Source organism: Trichoderma ghanense (assembly GCF_004382785.1).
Source record: "Trichoderma ghanense strain CCMA-1212 chromosome Unknown scaffold_29, whole genome shotgun sequence".
Lineage (NCBI taxonomy): Eukaryota > Fungi > Ascomycota > Sordariomycetes > Hypocreales > Hypocreaceae > Trichoderma > Trichoderma ghanense.
In genome coordinates, this window is record NW_027395692.1 from 46,968 (window position 1) to 65,535 (window position 18,568).

The 18,568-nt window shown below is 53.3% G+C and overlaps 5 protein-coding genes across 5 annotated transcripts; all 5 read right to left on the reverse strand.

The window, feature by feature from the left end:
• Positions 1-2,746: 2,746 nt before the first annotated feature.
• On the reverse strand, positions 2,747-4,487 carry CCMA1212_010677 (Ubiquitin-like-specific protease ESD4; the record flags this gene model as incomplete). Its single annotated transcript, XM_073707713.1, has 3 exons — positions 2,747-4,338; positions 4,388-4,395; positions 4,480-4,487. The coding sequence occupies 3 exons, from the start codon at positions 4,485-4,487 to the stop codon at positions 2,747-2,749; spliced, it is 1,608 nt and encodes a 535-aa protein (XP_073553776.1).
• Positions 4,488-5,926: 1,439 nt separating this feature from the next.
• On the reverse strand, positions 5,927-8,074 carry CCMA1212_010678 (uncharacterized protein; the record flags this gene model as incomplete). Its single annotated transcript, XM_073707714.1, has 4 exons — positions 5,927-6,889; positions 6,956-7,249; positions 7,327-7,949; positions 8,026-8,074. The coding sequence occupies 4 exons, from the start codon at positions 8,072-8,074 to the stop codon at positions 5,927-5,929; spliced, it is 1,929 nt and encodes a 642-aa protein (XP_073553773.1).
• Positions 8,075-10,486: 2,412 nt separating this feature from the next.
• CCMA1212_010679 (Histone deacetylase clr3) lies at positions 10,487-13,320 on the reverse strand (the record flags this gene model as incomplete). Its single annotated transcript, XM_073707715.1, has 6 exons — positions 10,487-10,803; positions 10,889-11,066; positions 11,140-11,217; positions 11,281-11,344; positions 11,410-13,043; positions 13,315-13,320. The coding sequence occupies 6 exons, from the start codon at positions 13,318-13,320 to the stop codon at positions 10,487-10,489; spliced, it is 2,277 nt and encodes a 758-aa protein (XP_073553774.1).
• Positions 13,321-14,529: 1,209 nt separating this feature from the next.
• CCMA1212_010680 (Ribosome biogenesis protein BRX1) lies at positions 14,530-15,589 on the reverse strand (the record flags this gene model as incomplete). Its single annotated transcript, XM_073707716.1, has 3 exons — positions 14,530-15,113; positions 15,177-15,394; positions 15,492-15,589. The coding sequence occupies 3 exons, from the start codon at positions 15,587-15,589 to the stop codon at positions 14,530-14,532; spliced, it is 900 nt and encodes a 299-aa protein (XP_073553786.1).
• A 617-nt stretch (positions 15,590-16,206) lies between these two features.
• Positions 16,207-17,825, reverse strand: CCMA1212_010681 (uncharacterized protein; the record flags this gene model as incomplete). The annotated part of the gene is made up of 5 exons (XM_073707717.1): positions 16,207-16,340; positions 16,421-16,501; positions 16,570-16,927; positions 17,149-17,355; positions 17,820-17,825. 5 exons carry the CDS (start codon positions 17,823-17,825, stop codon positions 16,207-16,209), a joined length of 786 nt encoding a protein of 261 aa, XP_073553785.1.
• Between the last annotated feature and the right edge of the window lie 743 nt (positions 17,826-18,568).

The window sequence follows — 18,568 nt, forward strand, 5'->3', positions numbered from 1 at the left end:
ACCGACCCGGCCAGTCGGCGACGGCGACTCCCCAACTGGCAAGAGACGGACGGCACTAGAAGCCTGCTGGAAGCCGGGCAAACACGAAAAAGAAGAAAAAAAAAAAAAAAAAAAAAAAAAAAAAAAAAAAAGCGAAGGGAAAAAAAAAAAAACCTGCGCTGTCAAACCTGTCTTGTCCGTGCTGGTCTCACCCCCCCAAAGTGTCGCCGAGGCCGCTAGAAAGGCGCTAGAAAAGACAAGCCTCAAGCAAGCTGGTAATCCCTGCCCCGAGGAAAAGGGCGCGCGTCCCCATTCGGCAGCGCGTCACCCGACAATGATTGGGTGGCTGTGGCTCTGCCGACTCGTCACATCCCTTGGGGCCTGAATCGTGCCACGGCTGGGATGACGATTCGACGCCGCCAATGTCATGACGATGCAACGTGCCGCCAACACGCACAAGGGCCCAATGCGGTGGACCTGGGCACTGGGCAAGTACCTAGGGCGGACGGGCCACGGAGTAACTACTGTACCTGAAGATACTTGCAGTCTCTGGCTTATATGGCAGACATCGGTTGTCTCTTGCGAGTATCGTCAAGTACAGCCTGGACAAGCCTTGAAGAAACCCGGACACAAATTGTGTTGGCCTTGCGCACGTCACATCACATGTCGGTGCAGCACATTGCACGAAACACACACACAGAATCCCTTGCTTTGTCTTGCTGTTGTGCTCTGCTCTCCCTCTGATTCAGTGCTACTACTGGTGGTGTGTAATCGTGTCCATGAAGCATCAGTCGCTACACGTATGACCCCCTTGCATTCAGGCGCACCGGTCAGTAGAAGCCAGTGCGACACCTCGACACACCAAGCCATCCAAACTACCTACCTATGTATGCAACCTACCGCTGTGCAGCTGCTGCCACTGCCACGTAGGCGAGTTCAAAAAACAGGAAGAATGAGAAAGAAGAAGAAAATAAACAAATGTCGAGTGGCACAGGCCAACAGATCCCAATGGGTTTCCGCAGCAGAGATTCATCAGCGACCAGGAGAGAGGGGAGACCAAAGATTATTGGACCGTTTTTGCCTCCCAACTAATAGTTTCGCTCGTGTCTCGCCGGCCAGCCCGACGCAAACACGTTATAGCACCAGCAGCAAAAGAAAGCACATGCCCATGCTCGTGTACACCGCTTCATTCTGTAGATTCAGCGAGCATTCGTCCCTTGCTCGAATTACGAAAAGGGCTAGGCCCTGTATTGCTGCCTGCTTTGTCATTGCTACTGGTTGATTCCATGTCCACTTCTCCAGACCGGTCAGTACGTATGCAGGTGCCTCTGAACAGCAAGAACGGGTATATTGTAGCTTTCACCTCTACTTTGTGCCGGGTGCTCACACAGCCACGGATCCGAGTCTGAGCACTAATAATAGAGATGCCGTCTCCCTAATGGGTAGCAGTAGTGCCAGCGATGCTGTGGTGAGGATATAGTGTGAGCAAGGGACCAGACCATACACGGCAGATGCGCTTCTTCAGATGTGGTTCTTCGAGCTGGCATCTACATGCTCCCCGGTCCGCCTTGCTCTGGACCAGTCGTCTTTTCACTACTTTCGTTACGTCCTGTCAGCATATGGAGTAGCACTTCTGAATGCTAAACAGGATTTATGTGCACTGTATGCAGCCAGTCTCACGAACGAAGTAGGTATTGTATGAGCCGCAAGATGTACGACATACAGAAGTGGGATCATCGTCAACTCTACTATGTTGGTACCCTACCCTCTTGGAAAAGGGCCATGATACATCACGTACCTTCACTTGCCTTGTTTCATCATCAGACATAGACCTATATACTAGCAAGTCCTCTAGCTACCAAACTGCCATCCAGAGCACCACTGAATACCTCTAGTCGACTAACCAGTACCGCTGTTGACGACAAGCACAGCACATGGAGCTCACACACAGTAAAGCAGACACCCACAGAGTTACACTGAAACCAACATCAGACGACATCGACCATATATGATATATGTATCACTCTCCTCATCGAACCCAAAAATTTACTCCACTACCTTGCCTTCCACGAAACCACTTATGCATAATGCTCGTGTGCTCGTACAGTGTTCGCATCCCGCCCTTTGCCCGCTCCTCGTTCAAACCAATAGCAGCCATCACTTGCTGCCCCCAATCATCGCCGTCCGGGGCGATCACAGCCAAACCAGCAGCACCAGTCAATGAGATAGTTCCAGCCACACACCGAGGCGCATCAGGCTGCCCTGCGATAGCAGCATTCTAGTTTGCTATATCCTACATTGATCCACCTTCAGCCCAACACGTCCTACGTTGATTTCACGTCACGAGAAGCAAGTGTCTGAGACCATTGTGTGATTGTAAACTTGTTTCTATCTACCCCGAGGCCTAATGATGCCAATGCCTGAAGTGTATCCTTTGCCATGCCTAGAAATATACCAGCAGTGAAACCTGTGCTGTCCAAAAACCAAAACCGAAACCAAAGGCAATTTATGCCTGACCTATAAGAGATGCCCGCAGTGATCTTTGTCCTGCCCCAAGCGAAAACAATCCAATTCGACACAAACAATACCCATTCCAATGATAACAAAACCAGCGGTACCCCTTGTTTTCGGGTCCGAATAACCAATCCCTTCCAACTCCTTGCTGAAAAGCAAACTTCCACCGCCAAAACCGCAGAGACAAGAAAAGAAAAAAGAAAAGAAAAATGGAAAATGATGCAAAAAGGAGATAAACAAGAGAGAAGGGAGCTCATTCCTTCCAGAGGGTGAACTCTCCCTCAAATCCTCCATTCAGAAACATTCCGGCAATTCGCAGCCGCTGAAGGGGGAGTTGTGGCGAGCTATAGTGCGTCATGGGGTCGAGGCCCAGAGCCAGACACATTGCGTTTGTGATTGTGTGAACACCACAGTCGTAGCTGTTGGTTTGGTGGGGAGACATGATGTACTCGACCGTCCATGGCTCGGTGTAGTCCTTGCCAAGGAGATCCTTCATCCATTCAATGGCCAGCTGGGGATGAGTGGAGGATCTGTTGAAGGAATCCATGTGAACCACGGTTCTCTGTCGAGGCTTGAGTGCCAAGAGCGTCCAGTGGTAAGCTTCGCAGATGGGGATGAGGACAATGTCCAAGTCGAGAAAAGAGGAGGGAAGCACGCCGGCCCTTCTCAGCCACCTCTGGGAGTTTCGGCCGCGAGTTTCCATCATTTTGGGCCAAAAAAATGAATTGAGGACGAGAGACTTGCGCTTCTTGTTGTATGTTTCCGAGAGGAAAACTCCATTGGCGAGGTTGATCTGCTTGTCGAGTTCAGCGAGAGCGCCGTTGACAATCTCATCGTTGAGCCAGCTCTTGGCTGCAACAACGGTGATGAAATCGCGTCGGTGGAGAGGGATGCCTTGACATGTCGTGGCCAGGACCGTGCCCTCGGGAGCGCCGATGGTGTCAGAGACCCTCTGGATCCATTCCTCGGGGAGATTGGGGATGATCTCTCGGGGGCCTTTGGAGGCTCTGAGCATCGCCTCCTTTTTGACAAAAAACTTGGCTTCAATTTCCCGGGATTTCTCAGTCGTCTGCGGCTTTCGTTTCTCGGCAAGGCGAGCCTCCTCCACCTTTCGGTGAAGGTTTCGCATCTCAGCCTTCGATTCATCGCTGATAGTCAGGGCTCGAAGAGATGAGGTGGTTAAAATGTTGTCGATCCGCTTGAGTGGGTCGACTTTTGATGTAGCTGAGGGTTGGAGAGGTGAAACACGCGAGGCTCGGGATCGGCCAAACTTCGACTTGAGTGCTTCGTAGGCTCTCTGCTCAGTTTCGCGTCTCTCATAGACAGTGGGGTTCAGCCAAAGATCCTCCTCCGTCTCTTCGTCGATAGCGGTGAGGGGGTTTGCGTTCTCCTTTCCCTTGTCGTTGCGGGCAATAATAGCCGCGACATCAATGAGAATGTCGTCGTCGTTGTAGATATCCGTGTTCATGACATCAGCAGTGTCCACGGGGGCCTTGAAGGCGGCGATGTTTCTCATGATGTCGGAACTGGCGAAGATGGAAGAGTCGCTCAGCATCTTGCTGTCATCCTCAATCATGAATGGAGGCATCGTCTGAGGATGCTCCGCGGCTGGGAGGGTCGCGTGGACTGGGGTGAAAGTGGGAAGCTCATGAGGGGTTGTCGCCGTGGACGTTGCTTGGGATCTGGCGCTGGATTCTTCAGGCTGCCCTGGAGGTGTCGTGCGGCGCCTCTTGCGCGCATGCCCATCCACTGGGGAGTGGGCGTCCTCAAAGCTCGCATCGTATTCGCGTAATGCGGCGATTAGACGATGCAGGGCATTGTGCGCCCTGAATGTGGTATCCGTGACTAGATAAAGAGGTCAGCGAGCTCGACTTATTTCATGAATAGAACTCACCGAATCCGCTAAGAATCAGCAATGCTTCGGTAAAGTAGATGAAGGGCATGATGATGATGATGTCCACAACGCATAAGAGGTAGGTGATGTACTAGACCATGTTAGCAATACTGCCGTGATAGAGAAGTTTCAATCTCCAGCGAGGAGACACACGCGGAGGAAAAGTCTGTCAAAAACTGGGATGGTGTTCATGTCCATCTTCGTGAGTGTGATAGAGCGGGAGCGTTTGGTAGTCTGGAAAGCATGCAGAGAAGTTGGACGAAGCAAAGAAGCGTGAAGCAAATACCTGAACAGATGAGGAGAAGAAGCAAGAAAACTCTTGCAACGATGGCGGGCGCGAGAAGGACTTTTATCTGGGACCAGCAGCGACGAAAACGACTTGTTGAGGCGCCGCCGCGGCAGAAACGAGCTGTGCGAGATAGACTTCTTGGGGAGGGCGAAGCATGCTGCGATGGGATGCGATGGGATGCGATAATGTTGCCGGCGATGGGGAACGGAGAGAGAGAAGACGGAGGATTAAAAACTGTTGTTGTTGGGGAGGAGGAAGACAAGGGAGGAGGAAGACGAAGAGGAAGAGAAGAGAAAGATTTGAGGTCTGTTGAAGAAGAAGATAAAGCTTCGGAGACTTTGGGAAAAGTGACGCCACAAAGGAAACTGCGTCCGCCGCTGGTGCGCAGGGCAGGTGAGTTGCAGGTGAGAAGGAAGGTTCGCTGGGGAAGAACTTAGCGGAGCCTTTGGAGTTAATTTACCCGGTAAATCTCCGGCTCGAACCCCCCCTCCCCGGCAAAATCGCAGCCTCGCTGCGGACGCCTGCGCGTGATTGGCCCCCCTTTGGATCTCGGTGGACCTTGTCTTTTCGACGACGAGAGGCTGGCTTGCCAGGCGAGTTGCTTTATTTCAACGTCGTTGATGCCTTTTTGTTGATTGATGCATTGTTGTCAGTCTGAAACACGTCCGCTCATGATCTTGTGAGGATCTGCAGTTGAGTTGTCAAGGCACGCATTCATTGCTCACTGTGTCGATAGGTATGCTCAACTCATCTACTTTGCGCCACAAGGTACTTGAGCATCGGAGAGAACAGAAAGTACAAGTATGTTGAGGAAAAGTGCTGGGCAGGCATTTCGGCGTCTTTTCGCTTGCTTTCCGCGTTAGTGAGCGAATGCCAATGCTATATATGTCCTTAAGCTTTATATAGTCCCCGGAACTCTATATAGTCTCCGGAAACTCTCCAACGCTGCTTCCGCCTCCTTGAGCGCCTCCTTGAGCTGTTGAACCACGCATGCAATGTAGGCATTCAACGCAAGAACTATCATGGGGCCATTCACCAACAGCATAGTCCCTCTGCAATCGATACGATCAATGGGTTCAGCCAAGCTCAGCAAAATTTCGATCATGTCCACCTCGTAATCATCAAACCTTGAAATCTAGATTCGACAGCTGTGTGTAAAGAAGTATCCCAACACAGATCTTCAACACCCAGTGCCTTGACACACGAAATGCGAGAGTTTGAGAATGGCCACGCAAGCACGCCAAACAGCTCTACAGTTGAGCAGCAACGCTTCCAAACTTCTTGGTGCAAAACGCCGAAAAATACGCGTTGAGGGCGTCGACGGTGCCTGACCCTTCCACCAAAGCCGCCACCATGCCAACATAGCCGTCTGGCCGAACGACAACCACGCCGCCTCTTTCCTCGTCGAGTCCCATCTTTGCGTGTGCCGGTGCACGTGCGTCAGGCACACGGCGGTCCCATCTGTCATCTGCGTAGACATGGTCGCGGTAACGACCCAGGGCGCCCGGGGCATCTCTTGGAATCTCGATGCAATGCCTCTTGGCCGCGAAGACGGTGCATAGCGTAAAGAAGAGGCTGTGGGGGTTGTGCTTCTCATGGTGTGAGACTTCATCGATATCTGGTCGAATGTAGGCTGCGTAAAACGAACTGGCGTTGATCAGATGATCCGCCAGGTCGCGGACGGCAGCCCGGTTCTTGACTGGATCTCCAGCAAAGATGAAGATGCGGAAAGATCCATTGAGTGGAATCTCTTGCTCGAGGTGTACCACATTGGCATCGACGACTCTCGTCACGTCCGCAATCACAAAGAGGCGCCCCGACTGCAACTTGGTGCCTTTCGGCTGCATGAGGGATGACTGGGCTGGGTGATCTGGCGACCAGTTCAGCGCGTTGGGCTGGTATGAGACGCCGTAGCCGCTGGTGAACTCGCACGATTCCTTGAAAGTCTTGATGAATGCGTTGTCGGTATCCGGGTGTGCATCGTGCGTTACCTCCGAGGCCGCTTGGACCTCGGAGGTAGCGGGAGGCCGCTGAGAGAACAGCTTCGCATATCGGTTATCAAAGTCCAGCAATGATTGCGCCACTGCCTTACGCTCAGACTCGTACGTTTTGAGGATTTCTCGGTTCGCAAATCCGCCCTCGACAGCATGGATCTTCCAAGCCAGATTCAGCGCGTCCAGGAACGCCGTGTTCATCCCCTGGCCAGCCTTGGGCTGTATCGATCGACGGGTTATTATTCATTGCCCGAATTATCATGCAAATTTTGGATCGTCACTTACACTATGCGTGTGGCAGGCGTCGCCGCCCAGGAAGACGCGCTCATCCAGAGTGTATCTGTCCGAGATTCCCTGGCCAATGGGATAGACCGAGTACCATTCCACATGCTCCCACTCAATCGAGTAGGGTTGCAGGATCTTCTTGGCGGACGCTTGAACCTCTGATTCGGTGGCTGTCCTCCTTGGGCTCCAGTCGGGATCGGTGGAAGATGCGATCTGAATGTAGAGACGAACCATGTTGTCTTCACGCGGGATGACCATGATGGAGCCATGGGGACTGCGTATCGTACATTTCATCTACAAGGAGATTAGCTTGGGCTCCAGAAGGCAAGAGAATAGGAAAGTCCACAGATTATGGTATGAGGGGAGCTAACCTTGATGTCAGGAAAGTCAGTTTTGACGACACCGTCCATTACCCCCCAGACATAGGCGATTGGATCCTTGTGCTGGACACCAATCTTCAGCTGCTGCCTGATAAATGACCTCGCACCCTCGCCGCCGAAGAGATACTTGGCGTGTACAGTCTCCCGTTCCGTGCCGTTGACGTGTTCCAGTTCAACCTGCACGGGGTATTCCGAGGTCTCGGGGTTGCGGGTCTGGAAGTCCGTGATGGTCCAGGGCCGCTGTATCCTGGTGCCATTCTTCTCGAGGTCCGCGATGAAGACCCTCTCGATGTGGCCCTGGTGCAGCAGCGTGGTGAAGGGATACCGGGCGTCGATGAAGTTGGGGCAGCTGGCCCAGGTGCCCGTCCGGGCAATGCCCTTGCCGGATTCCGACGGGTCCCAGAAGGCTACCTCATAGACACGGGCGGGCTTGTGCGCCATGATGGCGGACTTGAGCCCCATATTCTTGAGCAGGTCGAGCGAGCGAGGCTGGATGCCGTCGGCCCGGCCGGTGGCCGTTGGCTCCGGCCTGTTGTCAATGTGCTTTACACGGTAGCCCCATCGAGAGAGGCACGTAGAGAGCATCAATCCCACGGGTCCGGCCCCCACAATCACTGCCACGACAAGCAAAGTCAGTATGAAAATGCCGGTGCAGAGCTACTCGGAAGAGTCTCCTCGGTGAGGCCGTACCGACGTCATAATTGTGAGAGGCATCCTGACACACGAGAGCAGGAGACATGGCGTCCTCTGTATCGAGTTAACGAACGGTAAGGACAGAGGCAACACGAGGTGAAGGCACGACTCGCTCGCTCGCTAGCTCAATGGCGATTCAGCTCGGGCAGAGAAGCTCAGCGACGGATGAGTACAGATGCAACGTAAATCAAAGCAGAAGATGAACACGGTAATCAAGTAATCAGGGATGGCAACGAGCACGAATAATGGCTAGCCCAGCAGCAGGATGGATATAAGATATAATGCATCACAGGCCCAACAGCCTCCAAGTGCCGAAGGGGCGAAAAGGAAAGAAGAAACCATGTCCCGGCCATGATACCGAAGACGAGCAGCCGTTCGGGAATGAAGACGGGAATCTGGATCTGGCTGCCATGGCCGAATCCGTGAGGGGGTTCCGACTCTGTCTTTGTCTTTGCTCATTGGGAAGAGGTGCAAAAAGTGGCACTAAAATCACGGCAAAGGAACTCGGGAGTGTCGTGGGGCAATCTGGGGGGATCAGGTACAGGGTACATGCTTATTATGCAGATGAGCCGCCAATTGCAGCCGCAAAAGGACTTTACCCAGCTGGTACTGGAAACTTGCCGCTCGAAGGGGGACCAACCTGGCTGAGTGGTGATTTGCGGAGGGATCGCATCGCAATGGAAGATGAGTGGTATCAATAGTGATCGTTCAGCTGATGCAGATGATGATGCAAGTAGTATTTATGGATTCTTGACTTCTTAGGTACCTCAAAGTATTGATCATATCTGCCTGCTTTGGACCGCGAGAGAGAACCGGAATATCCGCATCAATGACTTGCGACTGTACACGTCCATCGTGGTGACAACTCCAGTGAAACAATCAAATTGTCCGACAAAATACAAAAATCCATGCAGCAACAAACGTCCGTGGGCCCTGCGTATCTTGAACTGCGGCCAACCTGCAGAGCGGACAAAAAGCCGCTTCCCTTGGCCGTGGCCCGGCAAGACATCGCGGTAATGTCGTTACTCCGTAGTAGCAGCCAAAGCAGGTGGGCTTGCGCTTGGTGGGGTTCAATGTTTTCTGCTTCCTCGGATACGGATAGGATTCTACCCAGAAGGCCGGAAATAGCCTGGATTTAGCTGTCGTGTAGGTATTACCTATGGTGTGTATTTAGGTGATCAGTATTCATCAGCTGAGTATTTGATATTCGTTGTTTGTTCGGTATGTTGAAGGAGATGAGACAGCAGAGACGCTGGTGTTGGTGCAGAGGTGGCATCTTCGAGGTGGGTGCGGATATGGCATCATATCGCCGATATATGGGATCTGAATGGACAGACTGACGAGCACGCGATTCCTGCTATGGAAGGCACTGTAACCATTGGCAATAATACGATACTAGGCTAGGTAACATCAAGTCGGAGATAATATACAAGTCCTTGTGGATGACTACATACACGCACTGCCAATAGCAGCAGCTCCAAACAGGATGACACGCAATGTGCGCCGCATCAGCACCAGGCCTGTGGGTGCCTTTGTACAAGTACGAGAGCGGGTACTTGGCATCAACAAGGGGGAAACAAGCAAACATTCAAGAGTACCGTGATTGAGGTATGTAAGGTAGCCAGACTTTCCGAATCGACTGCCGCCGGTCAGACTGTGGGGAGGAGGAGAGAGGGGCGAATCCATTTCGGAACCGAGATCAACCCATGTAAAGGGCGGAAAATATGGATCAAGATTGGGGGGGTTCGACGGAAGGACTTTGCGGGTTCGTCCGTCGTGACCTAGTGTGATGCCCTATCAGGGGATGTATCATGAAATATTGAAGATTGTACCGTGTGTAGATGCCGCTGAATGTATGTATGTACGAAGCAAGGTATTTGATAAAGAAGAGAGCCCCGCAGGCAAAAGAGACTCCGCCGTGGCAAGTCCCAGATGACCCATGTCATCTCCCATCAGCCCGGGCAGAGCCGTCGGCATATGGCATCGTTTATTATGCCCCTTGGCAGCTGAGTATGGCAGTCTCGAACGGGACTTGTGGCCCTTTCATTGTAAGATAAGGTACGCCAAAACCGCGGCGTCTTCCGCGGTTTATGTGCGCCTTTTGCCATTTGTCACAGCCCCAGATCCCGACGATTGGGGGGGCCGAGGGGGGGTGGAAGGGAGGCTCAGATGGGAATCCGAGGGCGATCTGGCTGATGATGAGAGCCTGGTGCTGATTCAACAGGGAGCATCCACAGTTGGTGCGCATCTTCACGTACATCCGTGTTATTCTCAAAGTTTCTATGTAATACAAGGACAAGAAAATGTCAGCGAAGCAGTGCGTTCAGCCGCAGCATCCAACTCGGAGAGCGGCACGGCAGTAGTGAGAAAAGAAAAGGGGGAGCAAACGGGAAACAAAGAACTTGAGACGAGGCAAAAAACAGCCCCGGAGAAGTAAAGGCACGGCGCATGTATCGCTTCAAGGATTGTCTTCTTCGGTCGTGTCCCCGTTGGGACGACTCGCGACCCTCTTCATGATCCATTCGCGGACCTCGGCGGCGTGCTCGTGCATCATCTGGTTCAGCCCGACGACGTTGCTCCTCACCACCGTCCCGAAGCGCCTCTTCTTGACCTTCTTGGTCAGCTCGGCGTCGGCCCAGCAGGCGTGGTCGGCCGCCACGTAGACGCGCGAGTTGTCCTTGTACCACGACGAGAGGTCGTGGTCGACGTCGGACTTGACGGGCCGCAGGTTCTCCGTTACAAAGTTGACGATGCCTGCGATTTTTTCTTTGCAATCTAGACAACGAAAAGGGTTGGATCAGCTGCCGATACACTTGGCAAGTTAAGACGGAATTGTTTTTTTTTTTTCTTTTTTCTTTACCTCTGTTTATCAAGAGCACTTTCACTCCGAGATATGCATTTCCGGCACCAATCAAGAAAACCTCGTTCGTGTCGTAGAGCTGCAAAAAGTTGTCCCAGAGGTAGCAGACCAGAGACAAGATCTGCTCCTGAATCTCCTGCTCGTTGAATCGGGGAATGTATGCATCGACGTTCTGATCCTTAGTGTTAGCCGAACTAGAATAGCAGCAAGAAAGGGGGGGGTTAACGGAAACATGCCTCTTCACGGGTAACATAATGTGGGACATTAATGTCCATGATGCCAAAGCCCTGGCCGACAGCCCAATCGATGTATTCCGTCACTCCGTCAACCTGCGAAAAGGTAAGCTCAACAGCACTGATCATGGTGGCGCGTATGCAAATCTGTCAACTCACCACCCATGCGTTGTGAGTATCTATAGTGCTGTCCACGGCGTCCACTTGCGCCAACAGCTGAGGCCTGTAACCAGAATCAGTGACACCTCCCGGGGCACCCAGAAAGCACGAATCAAATTTTATGCTTACGGATCATGTAGAATGACAAGTATCCTCTTTGCCTCGTGCAGATTTGGCGTGACCAGCACCTGGTTCTCAAACGACTTGGATATCGTTTCTCGCTGAATATAGAGCGGAATCATGCCGTGTTTCGACTGCGTGACCTGACGCTGCGCGTTTCTGATGACGTCGTGCAGTCTGTCGGCATGGAGGGCCTGGACATCGGGTATATCGACGATGCCAGGCCGCATGCACTCCCAGTATGGAGCGTGATATGCCTGCACCTTGGCTAGTGTTCTCGCAGCGTCCTTGTTAATTCCGGGGAGAACAAGCTTTGGCGGAGGCTCTCCCATCAACGTTCTCGCAACGGCCACCGCCGAGTTCGAAATCGCCTGGAGGTTGTAGCCGCCTTCCAGGCAGACGGCGACCTTGCCGTCGGCGAGGGACATGAGCATATGCGTCATGTGCGCATAGCAGGCAGGCGTCACGAAGCAGCCACCCAGCTCGTCTCCGTCGGCGGCATCGAATCCGGCAGAGATGACCACCAGGTCCGGATTGAACTCGTTCGCAATGGGCATCACAATCTTTTGGAATGCCGCCATGTATTCGCCGTCGCCCATGCCTTGGTCGTGCCATCCGATGTTGATGTTCTTGCCCAATCCCGGGCCCGTGCCGCAGTGCTCTATACCGCCGTCGGGCGTCATGGGATTCGGCGGCTTGCCCGGGTAGAACAGGCCGTTTTGGTAGACGTGGATGGATATGTAGAGAACGTTGGGATCCTGGTAAAAGATGTTTTGGGTCCCGTTGCCGTGGTGGACGTCCCAGTCCAGGATGAGCACCTTGCGGCACTCATCCGGATAGTCCTGCTGGCACACCTTGACTGCCACGGGGACGTTGTTGAAGAAGCAAAACCCCATGGGCTGGTCGAACTCGGCATGGTGCCCCGGAGGTCTGATTACGGCAAAGGCGTTCTTGACCTGCCCAGTAACCACGCTCTTGCAGGTCTCGATGGCGCCTCCAACGGACAAGAGGGCAGCCGGGTACGACATGCTGCCGACGTAGAGAGATTCGCGGCCTTGGTCAAACTTCTTGGTCAGCTCACGGAGCTCGGCCGTGCTGATGGAGCCAAGGTTTTCCACCCAAGCCAAATGCTCCGGGGAATGGGCGAGGCAGATTTCTTCCCGCGTCGCAGACCGGGCCGGGATCCTCCACATGTACTTGGTCGGGCAGTCCTTCATGATTTTCGGGAGCTCAGACTCCGGGCCCGTGTAGACGAGCCCCATCTTCTTGAAGGCCTTGAAGATTTCGTGGATGCGTCGGGGGTCCTCAGGGTGATGGGTATTCGGGCTGAAGTCGGCGTTCATGTGAAGCTTCATCCGATCATCGTAGCAGCAGCCTGTCGCAAGCAGTCGGCGCCGCACGCGTTGCTGGGCGATGGTGTCTTCTATCACGCTGGGCTCACTCTCCTCGTGGTATAAGCTGTCTGACGCAGTCTCGTCGTCGTTGACCTGCACCTCCCCTCCTCCATGTCCGTTGTGGTTCGACATGTCGGTGTCCCCCATGATGTGGTCTTCGGACTCCATGGCTTCATTCCCAGCCATCATGTGCCCGAAGGAGGTGGGCAGCGAGTGTATCGTGCTTGGGATGACGGGAGCTGGATTTCCCTAGGCCCGAGGCCGATGTATCAAACTGGGCCCCCGGCTATGCCGCTTGCGCGTGATGCGTTAAAGATGGCATGCAGATTCTGGCGCAAGTATCAGCATAAGCACTCACTCCGCAATTTGGAGGGGATCAAGTTGCCACGCTCATGAGGCTGAAGTGTGTAAAGAGGGAAAATGAAAAATGAAGACACACGCAACGCTCACGCAGGGGGAGAGCCAAGTGATAAACGCGTAGGTTGCGCCTTGATAGATCAAGGCTGCCTCTGAGGAGCACAAGCATGATGACAGAACTGGGACTTGGTGCCCGCCAGAGGAACAAGCATACGATCGTAAAGCAACAGCAGCAACGTGAAGCAAACTTGACGTGAATCTGGATGCAGCGTGAATGCGACGCTGCCAGCCAACTCACCTAAACCCCCGGAAGGCCTGTCCTCCCCAGCCCAGCCACTCACTCCCTTGCGCAAATCCAAAGTTGCCAGAAAATTGGGAGAGTGTCGCGAGATGCCAGCCCCAGCTGCAGAATGAGAGCGACTAGAAATAGTGAAGCTGGTTCGTGTTGGTGTAATTGTTTGTTTGGCTGGCCGGGGGCCCTTCGATGAAGATGAGATTGATAGAGTAGAGGCTGAGATTCATATGAGATTGATGAGCCGCAAGTGGTTCGTTAGTGAAGTTGACAGCCTGAACGCTTGGGCTTTTTAGCCCTGCGGAAGCCACTAAGCCGTTCAATGCGGTGAGCCTCACCTAGTAGTTGCTCTGGTGGCTGGTGCTACTAACAGGCCTTACTTATACCGGTTTATTGAAGCAAACAAGGACTCTACGCTCATCGGTGATTTTGTCCAGTTTTCAAGAGATATTTATAGAGAAGTATCTATCCGACATTTGTATGTGTCAATTATAGGTTAACAATAACGAAATAGCAAGGAACATGGTAGCGCAAATATAAACGATCATCCGCCAGGTACTCCGTACAGATAGGCAGGCTTCCCCCTCCGAAAATAGTATCGAAAAAAAAGGGGGGGATCCCTATTGGAGGACACGGCGAATAGAATCTAAAACAAAAGAGTTTGCTTGCTTCAACATGATCCAGTAGCATTCAATAGACCTGGTGCCAGCCACGCGGCTTCCGGCCATCAAAAGCACAAGAGGCAAACCGATGAGCTGGCCAAGGAGGGTGAGAGCGCTTAACTCTGTGTGTTTTACAGTAGCCTTTCATGGTCATGGTTCAATAGGTACAATCCATTTGGTGCTTTGAAATCCAACAGTCTAAATTAATCATCTAACACGGAAGCAATCTCGGCGCATGTTGGACGCGTTCGTGAACTAAATCATCTGCCAGACGAAAAAGACTGCCGTGCCCTGAAATCCGTTTGTGCGCCACCTGTGATAAATACAATTCAAAGTCCTGAGTGTGGTCCACAGCACATCATCAGGCGCATCGCCGCGATATCGCATCCCCCTCATTACCCCCTTGTGGAAAAAATCATGCCAGCTATGCAAACAGCGCCGTCTTGTCCAGCTCGTCCTTGGCCCGTCGGTTGCCGTTCGATCGGAGACCCAGCTCTTCCTTCTTGGCAAAGCGGCCAGCGACTTGGCCCGCCCTGCCGTTGTGCCTGGCAGCCTTTGCCCTCCGAATGTCAGCCCGGATCTGGTTGGGAGAGACAAACTCTCTGTTCTCGTATATGATGGGTCCGCCAAATGAGCCCTCTTGTATCACCAGGGGCGTGAGGACAAATCTGGGTCCGATTTCGACGAGATTGATGTCCGAGTTGCTGGATTTGCCGGCCCCGGCTGTCTCAGAGGCTTCCTCCTCATCGCCCTTGGACTTTGTCTGCTCGACTTCGCTGATTTGGTAGTTTCGAATCCAGATCTTGCCGTCCGCAATGCTGAAGCCCATGACATGGTCGATGAAGGGCTTGGACTTTCGCGCGCCCTGTGGAACGCCAAATGTGTGAAGGAACAGCTCTTTCATGACGCGGAGATGTGGCTGCGTCTCGAAAGCGGCGTCAAAGGAAAGGATTGGCCTCGAGCCCTTCAAGCAGTTGCCGGTAAAGTGCAGTTCCTCCATCGTGTGCACTGAACGAACCTGGTATTAGTACTAGACGTCCCAAAGGGGGTATTTATCCACGCAGCACTCACAATTCTGAAGGTGAAACTTGACAGTCGGGCCGTTGGGCACCTTGCTCAGCCAAACGTACAAGTCCTTGCCCTTCCTCGCCTCAAAGAAGAGGACATTGTTGCAGTTGTAGAGCTCGGCCAACTCATTGAGCTCGCCTAGTCTTGATTTTGAGTCGAACTTTGCATCCTTTCGGCCATGGGGGAGAAGAGAGGCAAGATCATTGAGAAGGTGACGATGTCTGTGAAGAAAGCGTTAGAGGAAAGGCCCGAAGCGCAAATGCAATGGGATCCGTCGCTGTTGCGAGAACTTGCCTGTATGTGACACCTCGGCTGGACAGGATCAGCACCCTCTGCTTGTTCTTCTTGACGCCATTGCTCGATGATTCGTGCTTTTCGTTGTCGCTCTTGGACAGTGACTTGTATACGGCCGCCATCTTGGATATATAGGGATTGCTTCAGCAGATTGGTAACAGACGTCCAAGATGCAATATGGTGAAGTAACGGTAGCAGTTTGGCGATTGCTAAGAAAAATTTAAGAGGAGCGCAAGCTCGATAAGCCGTCGAAATCCTTATCGGAAAATTCATGGAAGTGGGGCCCCGGCGAGCGAGTCCAGGCACGGCTTAGCGCTCGCTTGGACCACCAAGGCCTTCAAAGTTGGAGGTTCAAGGGTTTTGTATCAAAAGGCGGACTCGAAGTGCTGCCCCTCATCGTGACATGCGGCAAATGCTGAGGCTAGGTATCCTGGAAAAAAAAGACGAATCGTTTCATTAAGAAGTCATGTAGCTACGTAAGATGAGGCCTCGTAGCCGCCATCGCAGAGATCAGCCCAGAAACCCCCCCATCGCGACAAACAGAAACAGCAGAAAGTCAAACGTGTCTGCGCCCTTCTAATTAGAAGAAAAAAAGGGAAGCATCAGGCCTCCTCCTCGTTTCCTCGACACGACACAGTGTCGAAGCCTTCCGGTATGCGACGTACATTTTCGAAACATGCGACTAAAATATTTCCTCATTTCCCACATGTCGTTGGCATCATCAGAACTGCAAGGCAGCTTAGCAGCACTTGCCACTCTTGGAAGCCTCGTCGTCGGCCGCCTTGCTGAGTGAGATGTTGGTGCCAGCCCCAATGGTGGCCTGGGCGCCATCACCGCTGTCGAGCGCCTTGCTGGATACGATCCGGTAGATTTCTAGATGGAGGGGATAGCGTTAGTACTCAGATCGGCGAGGGGCTGACGGAGAAATGAGTCAATGCTGGAAGGGGTCGCACCGGTGAGGATGTTCTGGAAAGCAAGCTCAACGTTGCTGGCGTCGAGGGCGGACGTCTCGATAAAGGACAGATGGTTCTCGCCTGCAGAATCACATTGGTCAGCGGCAAGGAGGCCCTTCGTTTGCTTGGATCTGGATCGCAAGACGAACTAGCAAAGCTCTTGGCCTCATCCGTGGGCACAGCCCTCAGGTGTCTCAAATCGCTCTTGTTTCCAACCAGCATGATGACAATGTTTGCATCGGCATGGTCCCGGAGTTCCTTCAGCCACCTCGTGACATTCTCGTACGTCTGGTGCTTGCTGATGTCGTAGACGAGGAGGGCGCCGACTGCACCTCGGTAGTATGCGGATGTAATGGCGCGATAACGCTCCTGACCGGCCGTGTCCCAAATCTGCGCCTTGATCGTCTTGGAGTCGACCTGAATCGATCTGGTGGCGAACTCAACACCGATGGTGGACTTGGAGTCGAGGTTGAATTCGTTGCGAGTGAATCGGCTGAGAAGATTGGACTTTCCGACTCCAGAGTCTCCAATCAAGACAACTGCCGGGGCGGGGAAGTCAGTAACACGGCTCCAAGGCAGTCAGACGCAAATGCGGCGACGAGGACACAGGAGAGGGCGGCACCTTTGAAGAGGAACTAGTGGGGGGGGTTGAAGCATCGCCGTTAGCGTTCCGCCAGGTGTTCATTTCATTCATTTGGTTTCGGGGCGATGAAGCGGGCGGGACTTACATCGTACTCGTCGTTGGCCATGGTAGCAGCAGAGCCGGTGCGCGCGGTGCAGAGGAGGGTTTGGCGGGTAGATGCTGATGCTGGAGCTGGAGCTGGAGCTGGTGCTGGTGCTGGTGCTGGTGCTGGTGCTGGTGGGAGGCGGTCGGTCGCTGGGGGAGAATCGGAGGTGTTCAGGTTCAGGTTGTGGATGTGGAGGGGAAGAAGTGGCTGCGCGGCTCTGACGATTGGTTTACTTGTACTCCGTAGCCTGGCCTTGTACGGTCTGGTACCTTTGAGACAAGGCAAAGGTTAGCAGCGGTCGGGTCGCTAAAAAGCCACCTGGGGATTCGACCGAGCTCAGGAGGCGCGTTTGCAGGCAGCGAGGAATGCATTGCCCGCAGCCTGGCAGCGACTTGCCCACGACTGCACGCTCCCCTGGGCTCTGCATGAAACAACAGGTACCGCGGAGGTACCCTGTCTCAGGACCCCCTACCTTACAGATACAGTACAGTACAACGTTCGACTCGACTTTGTTAGCTTGGGTGGGCGTGAACGGCCGTCGTTTAGCACATCAGGCCTAGTGGTGCCCTTTTGCTGGGAAGCACACCAAGCAAAATGCCCTTGGGTGCTGCGGAGCCCACCAAGGAGTTGACGGATGGAGACGCTGGACCCCGTTTTCTCTAGCACTGGACCGCCATGGGAGTGACGGTTTTGTGTCTGAATGGACGGACCAATGCTTGTTTGTCCAAGACGGCTGCCCCCTTTTTTTCCTGAAACTTCCCACGAGCAATCCCAAGTCCGTACGGCAATGCAAGTTCTAGACACCTTGGACACCTGAGTGGTAGCCAAGGTACTCGTACTAGAAGAGTGAGCTATAGCTACCTGAAGTCGGTGCCTTACCACGAACGAAAGAAGCTGCCTAGGTAGATCGCCACAGAGCTCTGCATGGTCAGTAATTAAAAAGATGCTTGTCAGGCGCCCAAGGTACTAGCCGAGCAGCCTCCAGGCGCAACGCATGCGAGGGGTCTCACCGCGTCTACAGTAAGGTAAGGTAGCAAACAGATGAAGCCAGTGGGACTCACAAGGTTAGTAGGTACCAACCGTACCAACCCACGACCCCTGTGGCGTTCAGTGCCGCCGATTAGGTAAGCACCTCAGCGCCATGCGGTGCTACAGCGGAATCGAGGGCCAGTCCCGCCCACTCAAGCCACTGCAAAAAAGGTGTGGTAGCTTATGCGTTAGCAAACAACCAACCCAACCTCATGCAGCTTGTATGCATCACCTCCTCAGGCAGGCTCAAAGCTCCAGACAGTCGCTGGCATAGCAAACCCGCCGTCTGTCTCGCGCCCCGAGCTCCCAGTAGTCACCATAGTTTCATCCAGGCAGAGGCAGACATGTTTGCTGCTGCGACAGCTGTGCACAGCTGCAATTTTCTTTCACT